The sequence below is a fragment of the Dryobates pubescens genome, chromosome 1 (genome assembly GCF_014839835.1).
Source record: "Dryobates pubescens isolate bDryPub1 chromosome 1, bDryPub1.pri, whole genome shotgun sequence".
Lineage (NCBI taxonomy): Eukaryota > Metazoa > Chordata > Aves > Piciformes > Picidae > Dryobates > Dryobates pubescens.
In genome coordinates this window covers 60,693,042-60,712,543 of record NC_071612.1, presented here as the reverse complement: position 1 = coordinate 60,712,543, position 19,502 = coordinate 60,693,042, and the positions used below count along the sequence as shown (strand labels likewise).

The 19,502-nt window shown below is 39.5% G+C and overlaps 1 protein-coding gene across 1 annotated transcript in view; it reads left to right on the top strand.

Annotated features, from left to right (window-relative positions):
• The first annotated feature begins 18,569 nt into the window (after positions 1-18,569).
• SLC6A11 (solute carrier family 6 member 11) overlaps positions 18,570-19,502 on the top strand; it is a 102,279-nt gene continuing 101,346 nt past the window's right edge. Inside the window, exons 1-2 of the mRNA XM_009907623.2 lie at positions 18,570-18,687; positions 19,162-19,392. Coding sequence (XP_009905925.1) covers positions 19,173-19,392 — 220 coding nt within the window. The 5' untranslated portion in view covers positions 18,570-18,687; positions 19,162-19,172. The remainder of the gene's footprint in view (positions 18,688-19,161; positions 19,393-19,502) is intronic.

Genomic DNA, 19,502 nt, shown 5'->3' with positions numbered 1-19,502 from the left:
CCACTATTTCCCTTGGTAAAACTGTCTAACTGTTCTCACTGCAAAAAAATATCTTCTGGAATCCAATCAGAATCTGCCCAGGAGTAACCTTTACCCATCACCTTTTGTCTTTTCCATGGGATCCCTTGTAGAAAGGGACCCTCCATCCTCTTGGCAGTCACCCTTTATGACTATATGGTGCATTGTCATAAGGTCTTCCTTAAGCTTTCTTTTCTCAGGGATGAAGAAACCTGCACAACCTTGTCCTGGCTTGACATTCATAGTATCAGTCAGACTTTCACCTTGGCTTGCATCAGGAATAGTGTGGCCAGCAGGTCTAGGTGATTATCTCCCTCTGCTCAGCACTGGTGATGCCACACCTTGAATCCTGTGCTCAGTTTTGGGCCCCTTACTACAAGAAGGACATTGAAATGCTGGAGCATGTCCAAAGAAGAACAATTAGACTGGTGAAAGGCTTTGAACACAAGTCTTCTGAGGAATGACTGATGCAACTGAGGTTTTTCAGTCTTCAGTAGAGGAGACTAAGGGAAGACTTCATCATTCTCTACAGTTACCTCAAATGATGTTGGAGTGAGGTGGGAGGCTGGTTTCTTCTCATACACAACAAATAAGAGGATGAGAAAATGGCCTCAAGTTGTGCCAAGAGAGGTTCAGATTGGATATTAGGAAAAATTTCTTCACAGAAAGGGTTCCCAGGCTACACAGGTTGGTGGTGGAGTCACCATCCCTGAAGGTATTTAAAAGACATGCATGTGGTGCTGAGGGACATGGTTTAGTGGTAGTGGCTTAGCAGTAGTGGTGAGATTGTGAGCTTTAGGCAAGTGGTTGGACTTGATGATCTCAAAGGTCTCTTCCAACCACAACAGTTCTATTATTCTATGACCTAGCCAGTATTGTGAGAGTTAATGCATTTCCTGTGTAACAATGTTGACCCTTCTTTATTTTCTGAAACAAAAATGAAATGCTTAACTGAATGTAAAACAGAAAAAAATTAGTAAAGAATGCAAATTCCTATAGTTCCTTAGAAGATATTTATGAGCAATGCTTGAAGTACCCAGCATGTTTTATTTGACATCTTTGATCTAGTAATTTTATGGTTGAGAAGCAAGTTTGTTCCACCTATTTCATCTTCTGATTGAAGGAGTAGATTTTAGTCTGATTTGGGTAAAATAGGTGCATTTTATTTATCCATAAACCATGGTATCCTGAATCCAGTTTAAATACATTTTTAAAAATGTAATTTCTGAGAGTAGTGTAACCATTTGAGAAGAAACTTGTTATTTCTTTGGCATGCAAATGGGTCAAGGTTACATAGGAATATAATATGTGGTGTTTAGGAGCAAACAGTTATTCATAGGGAAATACATCATGGCTGAGAAAATATTTCTCTAGAGAAGTATGATATTTGAATTACTGGGTCTCTGAAAAGGTTTTTCTTTGCTTAGGATGGTGAGTTTGTTAGGTATCTACATTTTCTTCTGTATCACAGAATCATAGAATTATAGAATCAGTAAGGTTGGAAAAGACCTCAGAGATCACCAAGTCCAACCTTTTACGCAACACCTCATGACTAACTAAACCATGGCTTCAAGTGCCACATCCAATCCCCTCTTGAACACTTCTGGGGATGGTGACTCCACTACCTCCCTGGGCAGCCCATTCCAATGGCTAATTACTCTTTCTGTGAAGAACTGTCTCCTCACCTCGAGCCTAAACTTCCCCTGGCACAGCTTGAGACTGTGTCCTCTTGTTCTGTTGCTGTTTGACTGGGAGAAGAGACCAACCCCCTGTAGTTCTAGGGGGAAGCTCTTACTGGTTTTAGCTCTGTAAATTTTGTGTAGATATACGGCATTCCTCTGTTCATTTCTTCTTGATGTTACATGGCCATAGCAATGAAGCACTGCTTATTTTACTGCACCTGTTTGGGACAGAGTTAATCTTCACAGCAGTTTGTATGATACTTGTTTCATGCTTGTGACCAAAGCAGTATTGGTTTACTGATTAACATGTTTTTGCTCTAGCAGCCATTGTTTGTAGGCTGACTGGGCATCAGGCTGTTAGTGCTGAGTGGCTGCATTTGCACCTCTACTTTGTTTTTTCCCCTGTGGTTGGTGTTCACCTTTTCCTTCAGGCATTAAACTATCTCGGTATGACCTATGAGGGTGGGTTTTTTTCCTAGCTTTTTCCCTTCCAGTTCCCTCATTCATTCTGCTGGGCAAAGAGTGAGCAAATGACTGGGAAGGGGGTACCTGCCAGCTGGAGACAAACCAGCAGACCTGATCTATGTCTGTAAGCTATTCATCCAGGAGGACAGTTTTGATTACCTGCTCTGACCACTTTCCTTGTAATTAAACCTATAGCACCAGGGAGACCACCAAGAATTGCAGCTCTGACAGTGTTGACAAATTACCATATGTTCTTTTCCAGACAGTTTAAAAATATTTCTTGCATTTTACATGCACAATCTGGGAGCAGAGTTAGGATCTCTCTAACTTTTTAATACATATAGACATATTTTCATTATTTTGTTCCCTGTTATTGTACTGCTATTGTAACTGTTCTGAACAATTGATGTTATCTGATGCAGAGCTCCCCTTGCATTGGAGATAAAAGCACTTTAGGATATTACAGCTTTACCCAGTTCACCTCTTCTCAAAGTTGTTTTGCAATGCAAAGTCCAAATCTAAATTCCTAACTTCTGCTATAAGCTTATCTCCCTATGATTGCATTTAAAAGCAATAGTAGTGTGGGCTTAAAAAAATATTATTTTTTTCTCAATAATATTTGCACAACAGAAACTTGCTACAGACAGGGCAGATTTTAGGCTATGGTAGTCTGCAAAGTTAGCATGTATCATAACTTTTATATTTGTATGCAAACTCACTTTAACTCAAGGATCCATTTGATTGTCATTTTAACATATTCAAAAACTGGATTTGTTTTTTATGTCAGAAGAAGTTAAGTCTTTCTGATGGTGTCTAAATATTTAGTCACTCAGATCTGGTACAGGATGAAGGAAATAATCTCTTCCTCAACTTGAAATGACAACATAGTGGCACAGGTTGGCTACCTGTGAAAATTAACTTTTGTTTTGTTTTAGTACAGTAATTCATAGGCCATAGTTGGAACAGCTGTCCATGGGCATTTAGAATAGGTCATGCCTGTTAGTAATCATTATATAAATAGAGACTTTTGATTTTCAGGTTTTTAATAGATGTTAATAAATGTTATTTGGATTTCTTAAATGCTTGAAGCTGGGCATATGTTCTAGCCTTGGAGGCCTGAGACAGCAGTTAGTGGTACCTTGGGGAACAGTAACAGTGAGCTTGCAAGAGAAAGGTGAGATTTATACAAAATGAGACCACAAAGTAATTTGGTTGCTGCAGTACTTGGCAAATTCATGATAGTCTTCATGAAAAGCCCTTGGTAAATAATTCAAAAGAGCAGTCAGAGTGAAATCAATTTCTTCTTTTACTTTTTTTTTTTTTTCTTCATATATCAGTCAGGTAGTTGGATCTGAAAATGTGTTGAAGTATGTTGTCAGGAACATAAAGCAACTGGGAAGTCTGTCATTATTGTGCTCTAGTTAATGGAATCCGTGAATGTGTGGTTGCTCCATCTAGACTGTTACTAAGATTAACAGCAGCAACAAAATGTGCAGTATTGCAGCACAAGCAGAATTATGACTGTTTTCCAGTAATTTTGTTCCTTGTGAAAGTGATAAACATAGAAGCAAGTTTTCAGCTTGGGAATTCAGCAGGAGGTGGGGATGTTTGGGCAAAGGGACTGTCTGTACTGTAGCTGAGCAGACACAGTGCATTTCCGTAGCAGTGTACCTACCAGAAAAGTGTTTGAGAATGTTAATGACTTTTAGCTGGTTTCAGAGCGTGCAGAGTGCTTTCTGGTCAGTGTGCAAGAGGAGCCTGCTTTCTACTTTTACGCGCCTCTATGTTTATAAATGGATGTAGAGGCATCCTAGGTGGTCCAGTGCTGTGTTTGGGTTGCATTGATACTTTTATCTTCTGAGGAAGTAGAAAAGGTCAAACAGTTAATGAACTTATTTTAAGGGAATATCAAGTCCTGTTCCAGCCAGATATTCAGCTCTGACAACATTGGGTTGCTGAGCCAAGGGCCCATTTTGTTGTCATACACCTCCTGCTGAGAAACCCATTTTCTAGATAATAGGGTGACCACTCAAGTGTAGAAGGGGAATGGAGGAAGGCTACTGCTTAGAGAGGTCTGTCGCTGGAGTAGTGGTAAATAGCAGCATGTAGCAAGTAACTTCTGCTACATTACCAGCAGTCTGTGATATCTGTTAGTATTGCAGTAAGCAGTTTTCAAGGAAACAGGAGTGATATGACCTGGTTTTATAGCTATTAAGTGCTGCAAACAACACACTTGAAAACAAGCACACCTTTTCCTTCTGTCAGCACATGACAATTTGGCCCTACAAGGCTTTTTAAAAACACACATAGATGACCTCCCCCACAGCCCCCTGCCTAAAATGAGAAAAACTACCCAAACCAACCTCCCCCCCAAAAACCCAGACAAAATCAAACCAAACAAAACCACACACAAACCAACAAAACTACCCCTCTAAAGTCCAATAAATTTAATACATAACAAAGATTTAGGTGATAATCTTTTAAAAGAACAGTATTGAAATACTTTTTTTCTAAGCTGATTCTAGAGTCAGTGTGAGATCTAACAAGAATCTTCAAAAAACCAAGGTGACAGGAAAGTTTTGTTGAGGCACTTCTGGTTCACCCAGGTGAGGAAGCTCTCTCTCCTGAGCATCCTCGCTAACCTCTCACTAATCTATCATCGCATGCTGTTCATCCTTGATGAAGTTATAATTCTCTTTCTACATTTTTAATTATTTTTTCCTCTCTAGATGAGTTTTAAAAATTAGTTTAATTTTGGTATCTTATGTCATCCAATCACTAATGTGAAAATTTGGCTTCAGCCTAGTTTTGACACAGAATTTACTGTCTGCGTAGATTCCCTTGAAAGGGTTATTAGATCACCACGCATCTGGTCTGAGTTCATAGCTAGTAATGAAAACAAGCAAGTTGGCTTAGTTCCTTTTTTGACTGCCAAGATTTTGTTCAGCTCTATGAATCACTCCTTAAAATGATTAGGCATAGTGCACCAAGATGACAACATAAATAAACATAGCAAAATTTTCTTGGTGAGGTAGGGACTTCCTATTTATATCATGTTTGCATTCTTCAGGAAGCACTTGTAGAAATAGTGTGGAATAGCATAGAAAAGTGTGGAAATATTCCATATACAAATAGTTGCATACCGCATTTGGAAAGTGCTGCAAACACAGCCTGATCTGAAATACATTGTACTAAGTCAGTCAATATTAATTAAAAAACCACAGTGTAAACGGGAGGCACATTTTAAACCTTGAACCAGAGAATTAATCATCTCTAGATGTCAGCCTTGTATACTAACACCCTTTCCCACAGACACACCGTATGACTTTTTCTGTATGTGTGACCACATTTTGATCTAATCTCAAGCAAAAGAACTCAATGCAGAATCTAAATCAAAGCCTTCTTTTGAATTCTTCAGAATATGGCTTTGACCAATTTGCAGTATGAACCCAATGGTCCATCTGACAGTGATGTACAATTTTGCTAATGAAAAACATGAAGTTTGGAGCACCTTCCAGCTATTTCCTAATCTTGATAGTCTAATAAGTCTTACTAAGAAAGATAATCCTTTTGTGCCAATATGCAAGGTAACATACAAAGTATCTGGGTTTTGTCTTTAATCTTGAACTTAACTTGAACTATTAATTTCAGTAATATGATTATAATGCTTACAGTAGAATTGGAGAAAAAAACAGGTAAGGATTACATTTAGAAGCAAAATTGGTTTAATGATAAATAATAATATTTAATAATACATTACATAATGTTAAACATGATAAATAAATAAAATGATGTAAAATAGTGTTAAGTAGTATAGAAATAAATATAGCCCAGAGACATAGATCAGTTCATAGAAAAGCTGTATTTGATTTCATTCAGGTAATTATGCCTTGCAAACAAACATTACAAATTGTGCTCTAAGATGCTTTATCAAGCAGACACTGAAACAAAGGTGAAATGCTGACAGAACAATCCAGGTTGAGAAAGCTGACCCAGTGATCATTCCTCATCACTGCTGTTGATTATGGTGACAGCGTTTATGACCCTGCTTGTTTAAAAAAAATGCACCAACCAAACCCACAAAGAAACACAAAGCCAAACAAACAAAACCAATCCAAAACATTTATCCACTAGTATTATATTATGTAACATTATACTCTCTTAGCCACTTTAGAAAACAATACGTGTAACTGATGGTTTAATCTGATTGCACTCTAATAAATTTTCTTGAAATTCATAAAAAGTTTTGGATTTTTAATTTGGGAAAATGAATGCCTATGTGTTTTTTTGAAGTTGGAATGAATGACTGCTCTGCACTGGTGGTCATATTTGGGTTGACAGCTGACTGGCCAAATCATTAGGCTGATACATGAGCAGTGGTTTTGTGTACTCACCCCTTGAAAGGATCTCTTTTTCCAGAGGTCATAACATGCAGCTTTTGAAATTCAGTCCTTTTAAGTTTTCCAAAGATCTTAATGTTCTTCTAAAAAAAACCCAAACAACAAACACCTTTGCCTTTGATTAAAGTAATCTCTGAAAGCATGAATATATCTGTGAATAATTCCATAATAGCAAGATTATTTTGTTCAGAATAAGGAACCTCAAAAAATCTGAGGAGACATCACATGAAATAAAAAAAGTAAAAATTAAAAAAATCAGGTGAAAAATGAACAAGATATTCATTTTCAATTTTAGTTGTGCAAGATTCCTGATGTACCGCTGTAGAAAATTTCAGAACTGTATTGCTTATGCCAATAGGGAATGCAGTAGATTATATTTAAATGGCCATTATGTCCTACTCTTGCTAGTTTTCAGTGTTCTGTTTAGAACTGGGATGAAATTTGAAGGTACTAGTTTTTCTGTGCTATAGGGATGTATCAATGGGAAAGGAAAGACTGTTATTGTGATTGAAAGGATATTCTGTCAGGACATGCTCTATAAAGACCTCAGGCTCCCAAATCCTTAAAGAAAATAATTATATGAGATTCTTTCTATGCTGCAGTTGTGTAGAATTCCGTTCCATTTGGATAAAGTTCTCCTGGATAAAGTTTGGAGGGGTGGATATGATAGGGTGAGGAATCATTTGTGAAAAGGCATTTTAAGAATATCTTAGACTGAATACGTGAGAGGGTGTCAAAACCCTCCAAGCACAAGCAGAACGCACCAGTGTCACCCTTTGTTTGGATTTAATACAGACATAGATGTAAGGTGCATCTCTTTCCTCTAAAAGATCTAAATTAGTTCCTGGAACACAGAAAATTTAAATACTTACTATTTTTAGCAAAATTTGAGACTGGAGGCTTAGCACTGCTTTTAATACCTTCATAGTTGTAAAGCAGAGTGAGAGCTTTAAGAACAGAACAGGAAGATGTTTAATTAGTATAAATTGTAGGTTTGGACAGTTTTTCTGCTATTTTAGCCTATCTGACAAGAGCTGATAACTTTTTTTGTTAGAATAATGTCTTATAAAGCATGCACTCTAAGAGTAAACTGTCTGTGGAAAACAAATATGAAGCAGAAAACTCAAGTGTGTGTTACGTTTATTGCATTTAACTACTACTATTTCTTCAGATAAGCTTTCATGAATGCCTAATTTGTGTATATATGAAACTGTAATTTATATCTGCTTCAGCTAGGAGTACAGTGGTAAATTTTAAGGTGGTAAAAGTTGTTTCCTGAGAGTTTCTGCTCTGCCATTATACAGATTAGGTACCATTCTCTACGGTATTTTGACCTTTAACATCAGATTTTGAATGCAGCTCAGGAACTTTCTTTGGCCTCTTCATTTTAATGCAACCCAAACACTTCCTGAGCAAGCCATTAGGCAGCAGCCAAATTTTGTTTTAATCAGATGGACTCATAGATGGGTTGTTTTCTGTGTCTGGCCAGGATTCTGATTTGCAAACATAAAAGGGGATTTAGAACTTCAGGATGCTGTTAGCAAAGTAGCATTGGAACAAGTAACTCAAGAAATTATCTAAAGCCACTGTATTAAATAAATTATGTGTATGTGAGTATACAGCATGAACACTCTCATGTAGCAATCAATACAATTAAAATCTTGCTGGAGGATGTCACTTCCCTTCCACTGGTTAATATGTTATGACACAATCATAGTTCTGAGATAAAGATCAGTGCAAAAAACCCCAACCCCCACCCCCAAATGACCAATCCCTGCCTTTCAGTATGTATTAACATTGGCTGTACAGTAACTTGTGTTACAGTTCACAAAATCCATAGGTGTAGTCTGTCTTGCAGAACTATTTGCCATACAACAGATGAACATCCATGGCTGTTCCTTTGCGTTAAACGTGCAAGCGCGTTCAGCAGAGAGCAGCTGCTTTGGAAACTGTTTTGGCCTCTATGAAAAACAAAACAAAATAAAAAGCAAACCAACATGTATTGCATTCAGTTCTCTCTTTATTGAAAGCAGGTGGAACCATCCATATGTGTCTCAAACTGTTGATTAGCTCAGCTGTAGAAGAGGAACTGCTCCTTGCTCAAGGCTCTTACCAAGCCCAGAACTATACTGGTAAACTCTTAATAAGCTTAAACAGACTTAAAATGGATAAACTTAAAATTGAAAATCTATTTAACACAAGCATCTGAAATGTAATACCTTCTTACCATTACTAACAAGGATCTGAAATTAGTCCTGGCTTCAGCTAGGATAGGATTAACATGTTGGTTTTCTTCCTTCTCTAAACCCTTACTGCTTCTTTCAAAAATGCACATCAGAAGAAACCCATACTTGATTTAAAACCTTTTTTTCTATTATGTAGGTATGTCTTTCTATTATATATGTAAACTCAGCACAGAACTGAAGAAACTCAATCTTTCTGGAAAGATAAATGCACTTACAGAGTAACGAGGTATAGAGCCGTATCTCCTTAGTCTCAACCACTTTAATCATACCAACAATGTCCAAGATGCACAAACCCTTTTCAAACTGCAAAGAACTCATCAAGTGCCATAGCTGGGCCCTCTTCAGCAGCAAAGACAAGACCACTTTGGGAACTTAGCTCCTGAAAACTTTATCCCCAATCTGCAAACTATATAATAATATGTTCATTTCAGGCAATAGATCTTGAATGTGCTGAAAGATATGTAAATGATGCACTGGTCAAAACTTCTATAGTATTTACCTGCAGTGTATTCCTGCAACCAGCAAAGCTGAAAGGTTGTTATTATGCATATCTCTGCAGATCAAATTGATTTCTTCCTCAGTACGCAATTTCCTACTCATATTTATTCTCAGTAGTAGGTGAAAAAGCTGACTGCAAAACATGTGATGATGCTCTCAAGAATTGTACACTTGTGAATACCTGGGCTAACTAAGACCTGTTATTTATGAATATGTCACTGTTCCTCACACTCTTACAATTTAGGACATCTTAACCTATTTGCCTTGACTCTATCAGAAAAGCTTCCTTTTGTCAGTAAGATGAGTAGAGAACTTGACATTCTGTAAGAAGTCTTTAAGCTGCTGGTGACGGTTGCATTGGTATTCTTTGCGTTTTATTTAACTAAATACTTCCAGTCATCCAGAAGTGATGACTGGAACAATATTCAGGAAAAAAGAAAGATTGGGTTTTAAATTGATGCCTAGCATTCCTCAGCCTAAGGAATTTTTTAATTCAGGACATAATTTGGCTGAAACATGCGGAATTATTTTATAGTCTGACTGATTACAAACTAGCCAGGCATTAGTCCTTTCTGTGTCAGATGAAATTCCAAGCTTTTGACCTTTTTAATATTAAGCATTTAAAAAGCCTGTAACATGACATTCCAATTTCAAAGTTTTCCTGAATTTAATAAATCAGAAGAAATCTTTATTTCATTCTAACATTTACATTGCTGCCTCACTCCAGAAATCAATGATCCATTATTCTCCCTTTCAACAGCACATAATATTTCCTACAATGGTCTGCTCAGCTATGTTCATCACAGTATCACCTACTGGACAATGTAATCCTAACAATTGTTTCTCAAAGGGTAGCGAGTAAAACATGCAGGTAGCTTCAGTGAGGATTCCACCCCTTTTGTTACATCAGGGTTATATTTGTAGCGTGGATACCTTGCAAATAGTGGTAAGTACTGCTGTGCTTTTCTGGGCTTTCGGAGTGCAAGAGCTGTCATGGAAAAATGAATTGAGGTCCATTTGGCTCCATGATTTCTGTGAAAATCAATTTAGAGAAGGACTTTAAGAAATAAGATGCTACTTAGGGGATTACATTCACCAGACATTGTGCCTAAACTAAAGCATGATGGTACAATACAGAGTACCAATTAGTTATTTCTTTCCACTGAGCAGTTCTGCTACCACCTTTCCAGCTACAGGCTGCAAAGAGAAATGAGCCACACTGCTCATTCTTGTTCCTTTTCTGGAGTCAGAAGTACTACACATCTCAGAGAATATGAGATGTTCCCTCTCTGCTCTTTGTATATGTTGCTTATAACATTCTATAAACACTAGGATGGTAAGGAAGTCAAACATAAGCCTTTGGCACAAGTTCTGCATAAAATGGTCTTCTTAAACATGTCTTCTCTCATGCACTAGATTTTCTGTGGCTCAGTGTTTCTGGTAGTATGGTTCTACCCAGTGTCAGACACTTGGAAAAGAATGAGGTAAGTGTATTTTAAGCTTCTCTTTTCAATGTAGTCAAACAGGATCAATTTCCGCTTTCCTGCAGATAGGATAAGAATAGAGGATGAGATGAAGTAGTAACTAGAAATATTTTGAATCTTCTAAATAATATTACCACAAAGAACTAATGAAAAGAATATTTTTTGTCTGAAAATGCAACGACAAAAAGCAATGAAGGAAAAAAATCTTCAGGTACTTTTTAACAGTGCACAGAAATGCAACTTGGCTGAAACATCTGCAGTATCACATCATCTGCTCTGCAGGAGTCTTGTTGAAGGTAATTAATTGTTAATCAGCAGTGTGCCAGCAGACAGCTCAAAAAAGGATTGTTTGCTGAGTTAGTCCAAGTTGTCACATGTAATTTATGTGATAGAGCAGCTGCAGTAGCACAGTGTCTGTGTGAATATACTAAGCCTGCTTTAGAGAACTTAACACATGCTACTTTCTCTAAAACTTTGGATGTTCCAGAGCTTAAGTGTTTATAGTGCTGAGATGTAGACAAATACTGAATATGTGTTTGATAAGAGCTGAGCAACAATTATTTTGCTTTACTAACATGCAGCTTCAGCCAAGAAGGATTCCATAAAGACAACATTCAAAATATGAAAGGTTGGTTGGTTGGTTTTAAGTTTTGACCAATATCTTGATGCTGCTCTCCATTTTCAGTGGTAGACAATACCAAAAATAAAACATTTGTGGTTGAGTTGAGCAGAATTTTGAGGGTAACTTGTCATATGTATTATGTATTAATTAGTATAATGGACAAAAGTCTTCTTCATTTGGAGCTTTGCTTTTATTTAGATAAATCAAACCACTCCTTCATTCACATCCTTTGGATGACATTTCTTATGATAATTTGCTGATGTATTTTATAACTACATTTGGCAGACTTTGTGCAGTGTTGCTGCCACCCTTCATTCAAGATGAGTATTGCATGAGTTACCATGTTTGTGAGGGACAATTAGACACTTCATTCTGTGCTCAAGATTGAGCATTGGTCTTTCGCTTCTTGGTAGGTGTTGAGGTTTAACCCCAGGAGGCAGCTCAGCCTCATACAGCTGACTGCTCTCTCCCCCACAGGTGCAGGGGAGAGAATAGGAAGGGCAGAATTGAGAAAATTAATGGGTTGAGATAAAGACAGTTTAATAGGTAAAGCAAACCTACATGTGCAAGCAAAGCAAAATAAGGAATTCATTCATGATTTCCCACCAGTAGGTAAATGTTTGGCCATTTCCAGGAAATCAGGACTTCATGGTGCATGGCTGTTACTTGGGAAGACAAATGGCATAACTCAAATAATAGTTCCCCCTTCCTTCCTCCTTCTTCTACTCAGTTTTTTATCACTTAGCATGCTGTCATATGGTATGCAATATCTCTTTGTTCGGTTGGAATGTCTCTTCCCAACTACCTGTGCATCCCCTGCCTACCTGCTATCATGAGTCAGTGTTTTGGTCACAAATCCAAAGCATAGCTCCATACCTGCTGCTATGAAGAAAACGAACTCTATTTCAGCCCAAACCAATACAGTAGGGAAATGTTAGAGACATGCATACTAAACTGTTCAGTTGGAACAGGAGAAATTAATTTTCATCAAGAAATGTTTCTGTTCCTTGACATGTACATCTAAAAACATATATATGAAGACAGATAATTGCAACATAGTTACATTTCCATGTTTGTTTAACTAGTGATCTGTAAGCTGGAAAATGTGTTTTGAATTGCAGTTTTATAGCCTCAGTCTAATGTCTGAAAGCCATGCTAAGTTGTATGAAACTCACAGACTAACACAGAGCCTGACTACATGGGCTGAACTGCAATGGGACCACTACTTAGGGACTGGGGGATGTGGTGCTTCCTGTCAGGTTCGCTCTTTCCTCACTCTGAGGTGTAGAGCTGTTAAATTCTTTGAACTCTGAAGCTCTTTGTAGTCTTTCCACAATAAGCCAAAGTGTACAGTGCACAATGCAGCTACATTACTTTTCTTTCTTTTGCAGCAAGAATGAATGTCTGCAGCAAGAGAAAAGAGTTTAGATGCCTGCAGACAGCACCTGCAATCTGAATTTAATTCCAGCTTTATTTTAATATTCACTGAGTACCTTTAACAATACAAATTCTAAAATCTTACTGTAGTTGAAAGTGTATCCATAGGCTAATGGCCTCAGTTCCTTCCTTTTCCAGATTGTAGCCCCTTTCAGTCAGTATGAGTTGGGCATACTGATTATGTTCATAGCTGTATGAAGACTGCAAGGTCAGTTTCTCACCTGGAAGAATAATTGACTGGTAATTGCTAGTGATAATGCAGTTGTGGTGTTATGTACACAATTCTCCTGAGATCTCTTTTTGATGTTTCTTTTATTTGGTCCCACTTGTTCAGTCACATTAAAATATCATTCCATAGGTATCTTCTCTTTTAGTACTGTCACATCTGTGGATAGTTTTCCTCTCTTCACAAAAAATAGTACATTTTACTCTCTGTCTTGTTGAACATTTTTGTCTGCATGCCTTTGCTAAACTACTGGAGAATTGTTTATTTGTTTTTTATCAATATATAGAAATATACTTCATGTTTTCTTATTCAGAAGCACAGTCCCTTAAGTTTTGCAGTCAGAGGCATGAGGATTTTTTTTCTTTCATTAAAAATAACTTATTGCTTATTGTTTGTTTTTCTTTCTGTTCTAAGTGCTAGTAAAAGTAGAAGTCAGCAGATAAGACTCTGACATGATGTAAAAAAGGTCTCTGTTCAATTTGGACGGATGACTGCTAACTCTTGGAGGTTGTGTATAAGCCTCAATACTGGGGATTCCTACCATGTGCTCTCTATCTGTAAAACTCAAGTTTAGGAAGCTCAAGATGCTATTGGCCGTAATGACAATGTGGTGTCCTCACAAACCACAATGTGCAAGATACTCGTGTGGCAACTTGAGGAACCCATGGTGTGCACCATTTTCATGAGATGTTAGATCTCCTTTGTAACCAAGTAACTGTCAGAAAAGTCTATCTGACAAAAAGCACTGAAGAACCTGTAAGGGAATCAAAGTTAACCCTGTTACAGCAAGATGCTTCTGAGGTGATCCAAAGGAAAAGCTTCTTTCCTGTGAGGGTGCCAGAGCCTTGGACTAGGCTGCCCAGAGAGGTTGTGGAGTCTCCTTCTCTGGAGAGATTCCAAATCTGTCTGGGCGTTGAGATCCTTGGGCAATCTGTTGTGAGTGACCCTGCTGTGGAAGGGGGATTGAACTGCATGAGGTCCCTTCCAACTCCCACCATTCTCTGAAAGAGGAAGACATGTTAATACATTCTCTGTAGCAGACAATGATTGTTGTTAATGTATTACCTGCTCCTATTTAGAAGGTAAGACAATCTGGAAGATAAAATGTGAGTAACAGAAAGCAAGCATCAATCTCAGATTAGCATCAAGGGACAAAAGAAGGCCCTTGATGCAACATCAATAGAAGAAAAAGTGGGTTTTACAGCTCTCTTGAACTCTAAATTCAGAATCTCAACCACTGTGACGCACAGGCAATAAATTTGAGAGATCTACAATGATAACTGTTAAGCCTTTCTAAATAGATGCCAAAAAATCAGTTGTTGCTAAAGTTATCACTTGCAGCAAGCAAATATTTTATTTTTCCCATTGCAGAAAACTGCTTAGGCACATATCAGACAGCTTACTGCTTTTTCACTTAAGTCAGGACTGCAATAGCATAGCTAAAGGTTTTTTGTTCACAAATTGCTTTATGATCTTAGGCTTTTGATCCAAAGCATTTTGTTAGATCACTATCACTAACAAAATACTTACCATATTTCTTAGCTTTTGTGTGGCTATTTACTCACAAAGAGTCTAACTTTGTGAAATCTTTACAGAAGGCTTCTGCAGATTTTGCTTATATGAAATCTAAACTAAAGCTTTTAAATCTGGAGAGGATTGTTGTTTCCCTCTTCCTTCAATTATGTTGGCACAGGGTTCTATATTGTTGAAACAACATAGGAATCTGCAGAGTTACAAGTGGTTTAAAAAGAAGAGATGGAGCTAAGCCCTAGCCTTTTCATTTACAAAGCTATGTAACATGGCTTTTACTCACACTTGTGTGAATGTTGCATTGATATCTCTATTAGGAAACTAGCTCTGTTCATGATAGCTTTAATTCTAATTTTTGGACAGGTCTTTATTGCCTTATTTTTGTTTGTTTTATTAGGAAAATGCAAGCATTTAGAGGCACATAAGTGAGCCAAAATATCATGCAGCATAGTAGAGACTTTACTCTCATCCAGCTGTAGTGCTACAAAAAAAAACCAAGGCATCCTAACAAGGATTCAAAGTGCATGATAAGTAAAGGATCCTGATTTCCAGAGGAAGTGTACAACTGAAGTGTGAGAAGCAAAATGTGCAACTGTATCATGGAGTTTTCTTTACCAGCCTCCTGAATTGTGCGGAGGTTGGGCACTAAGGACAAGAGAAGTGAGAGTTAATTCTGCACGTGTTGGTGCGTCCTAGCACTCTGTATTTATGTCTTGAAAGCATGGCTCAGCTAGAAGTCCTAGAACAGAATAAATAGAAAAATAGACTGAACGTGGATTCTTGCAGTAACCAAAGATGCTTGGGTACAGTGTGTATTCCTTAGTGCATCTGGGTCATCTCTATTGCAACATCCTGGCACAATTGCTACCCAAGTGAAACAATTTGATTAAATGCCTAGGCTCTAGTGACACTGTTGAAGTTAGTGTTAAATATACTGCATTGGTTTTCTAAGAAGAACCATTTTTTGTAGTTACTGTTCATTTAATTGCAAGTGAAGAAGCTGTAAACAAATTAGGTGTTAGGAGGTTGTGCTTAAGCTGTAGTTTGGTACTAAGAAATTGCATATAATACACAGGGAGGTGTGCTAGTTTTGAGGGTGACCACCTAGTATCTAATTTGCACAACCCTGCTAATCCATATCTCAGCTGTGTGTATATTGGCTGTCGCACACAAGATGAAAGAATCATTTTTATTCAGACACCAGAATGCTGTGGAGGATCTTTTTTCAATTTACTCTATATGTCAGTTCCTCATGTTCATTAATTTTAGTTTATAAAGTTGAATAAGTGTAGTCTTAGACCACTCAGTATTTCATAGCCACTTTCTTTGGCTAACAGTAACATTTGCTTTCCACTCCAGTCTCTGTCTGCTTCCTGCATGGAGCTTCCTTGGTATTTCCTTGGGAAAGTGGAGGTAAACCTGAACAATGCAGAGCTTGAATTCCTTTGTTAGGTCACATCATTTTAATGTAGGACTTGAGAGGAATGACCAAGAAACTTACTTCTGGGAAGTGCATTGGAGGTAATCCTTTGGCAGAGCTGGTGTTACGTTATGGTGAACAGAGCAGACAGTGCAGAAGGAATCTACTTGGACAGAGCTATACCACTTGGTGTGTGATGCTTGAGCCCTTGTACAGAATATGTACTGAAGTTGTAGTTTATTAACTGATATTTTAGTAATAGATACTGGTTTTACTAGTAAGAACTTTCTGGTGTTGGTAACAGTCAGCCTTTTCTCTTACAGTGAAGCCATGTTGCAAGATTCATTTTCATGCCAGTCATTAAGTTGTGCTCTGACTGCATGTCACGTGTGGATGTCCCACCAGACTGACAGAAGCAGGCATGAATTCATGATGAGGAGCATGAGACACACTAGGTTAGTACTTGAACTGAGATGTAGCCTGAAATTCAGAGATTTTTATTTATTTTTTTTTTTTCATTGCAAGAGAGGTGGCTCCACCAGATTAAAAAAACCCAGGATTATCAACCTGGTTTAATATTTGGGAAGTTTTATGTTGCAAACACTGTGCTGAATTTCAGTAAGGTACTCCCAAAGATAGCAGCTTGCAATCACTCCCATAAACTTTTTCAGTTGTTAGGAGACGGAATGGGAATCGGTGCAAGAATGCAGCAGTGGATTAAATACTTGTTGCCAGGAAATAATGACAGCAGTGATTAAAAACCCTTCGTACCTGCTAGTCAACCCGTTCTTTGGAGTAGGCCCCTCCAGTTTGGTATCATTGGTCTATTTGAAGAAGTCTGATCTCTCCCATGTATTGAATCACTAGTCATATGTTTGCTGTCCCTTAGCATCCCTTCATTTTAGCCTTACTCTCAGGACTGAAATGAGAATTCAGTTTTAGCTTTGATGTTTAAGGGTATCCTGTTGAGCCTGCTCAGTCTGATTGGAATACAGAACTGCAATGTTTGTTTTGATCCCTGCTGAAAACTGGACGAAGATGAGGGAGGGATAAGACAGTGAAAACCCCTCAAAGGTGAATTTGGTTTCTACAAAGTCAGGCTGGGATAAATAGCTCTTGTCCATCCTCAGTTAAGGAATACCAGCTGCATTCAAACCAAACCCAAACAAACCCAAATGCAGCTCTGGTCATGGCACGTGTGTGGAGGACCAGGTTCTATCTTCTGAAGTTAATATAAAATCTATGCTTGGGCATCTTTCCATTGTCTTGAGTAAGCACTGGTTAAGTTTTCCTGGCACTTTGAAAGTCCATGGAGCTGGAGGGCAAGAGGGAAGGATTCCCCATGGAAGTACACAATGTGTCTGGGACAGCACTCTCCCTCACACTTAAATGTAATCCAGGAGTTAAGAGACAGTGTTCCCACGGTACATCTCCTGTAGCTGCAGAGCAAAACAGTGGTGATCACAGCTGTAGCAGTTTGGATTCCAGGGAAAACTTGAAGCTAGAAACTGAGCTGGGCCTTGCTGTTTTCCAAGGAGAAGCTGCAGAGATGAATAATGGAAGAGGTATTTAGTTTGGATTGAGAAACATGGGGTGGAAATAACTGACCTACCAAAAGGGGGGGGGGGGGGGGGGGTGGGAGAAGTGGGGAATTAAAGGGGAACAAAAAAATCTCTAATTTGAAATAATTCAGAAAATTCAATAATTCAATACTTAGAGAATTCAACCTGGAACAAAACAGTTTGTGCTATTTTTCCTGTTCTTGTTTCTGTTTTAGACTTAGCTTGGCTGCAAACCCCACACGGGTCATTTCTACAGTTTCCCGGTGTAACTGGGAAGTGCTCACATTATTTCCACACTTTCCAAATATCCCCTCCCCCCCAGTTTTTACCTCTTCTCCCCCTCCTCTTCCAGCTGAAGTTAATGCCATTTCCTTTCTGCAGGTGCCTCCTCCCCCCAACCTGCTAAGCCTGAACTGGAGTCTGCCACCCCAGCAGCCCAGCCCCCGGGGGCCCGGTGGGCGGCAGGCGCGGGGGGACTGGCGGGCAGGGCGGCGGCGGGGCCGGGCACTGCAGCGAGGCGGGCGGCAGGTGCGCAGCCACCGCTCCGCTGCCGAAGGCCCGTCGCAGGCAGGTCTCTTCCCCTTCACAGAGCGGGAAGCTGAGGATTGCAAAGAGCGGGGCCGGGTACCGCCCGGTGCTCAGCCCCGGTTGCTTAGCGCCGGGCGGGGGAGCGAGGGGCTGGGGATGCTCGGGTAGTGATGCGGGTGGAGGAGGAGGAAGAGAAGGAGGGGATGGGGGGAGCTGGCGGGACAGCCTGAGGTGGGCGGAGGGGGGAGGCGGGTGTTATACCATAGCTCCAGGGAAGGCTCAGCATTTGCAAATTCCGGCTTCAGAGCGCGGGGAGTATCCATCCCATCCGATCCGTGCCGGCTGACTGGGCAGCAGCCGCAGAGCAGGACGAGGCTCCCCGTTGCTCGCTATCCTACGGCTGCCCGTTCTATCCCCGCCTCCCCTGCCCGCCTCTGCCGCGGGGCGCCCTGCCCCGTGCCTTCCGCGCAGCACAGCAGACAGCTGCAGCCCGCGGGGTCCGCTCCGAGCCGGGCACTCAGCTAGAGACCTGCCCCTCGCCAGCCACGCAGGCACAGGCAGAGCCCTGGGTGAGTACTCTGAGAGCTCCCCTACTCCTCCAGGCAGGCCAGAACCATTCAGGCCCCCTTCTCCACATCTCTGTTGTCAGTAGTGTGCCTGAAGGTGCGGGAGATCTCTGTCCTCTGGTAGGTTAGTGAAGCTGAGATACTTGCTTGGGGAGGGATTTTTGAAAGCCTTCACTAACTGTGCCTTAAAACAATATCATACTACTGAGTTGTCTGTCTCAACTTACAAATGTTTTCCTTCCCTTCTACACAAGATTTTGTCTTTTTTCTCTGTTTTCCCCCCCTCCTCCCTTTTCCTTGTTTCCTTCTTCACAACTTTTCTAGCCTTACAGAGTTGCCTCCTTCACTTTAAAGTTTGCAAGTTTGTGTAGGTAATAAGAAGATATGCTAAAGGACGTTTTTAGTCATAGAAGGATATTGACAAGTGACTTAAGACATAGAATCATAGCTGTATGTTTTCCTTTTGTTCTTCCCTAGGCTGAACAGTCATGACAGCTGAAAAGACTATTCCTATAATTAACGGCAAGCCGGAAGATGCTTTGGACCCAGAAGCCTCAAGTACCAACCTCGTCCACAGCAATGATAAGAAAGTTCATGAAAGGGGTCACTGGAACAATAAGATTGAATTTGTGCTTTCTGTGGCAGGGGAGATTATTGGGTTGGGAAATGTGTGGAGATTCCCATATCTTTGCTACAAGAATGGAGGAGGTAAGATGGTATCATATGCTGATTTATAGCTCACCATAAGCATGTGGGAAATAAACAGATCAGAATGTTTTACAGTGATTTCTTGCACTAGGAACAGGCTGGTACTCAGG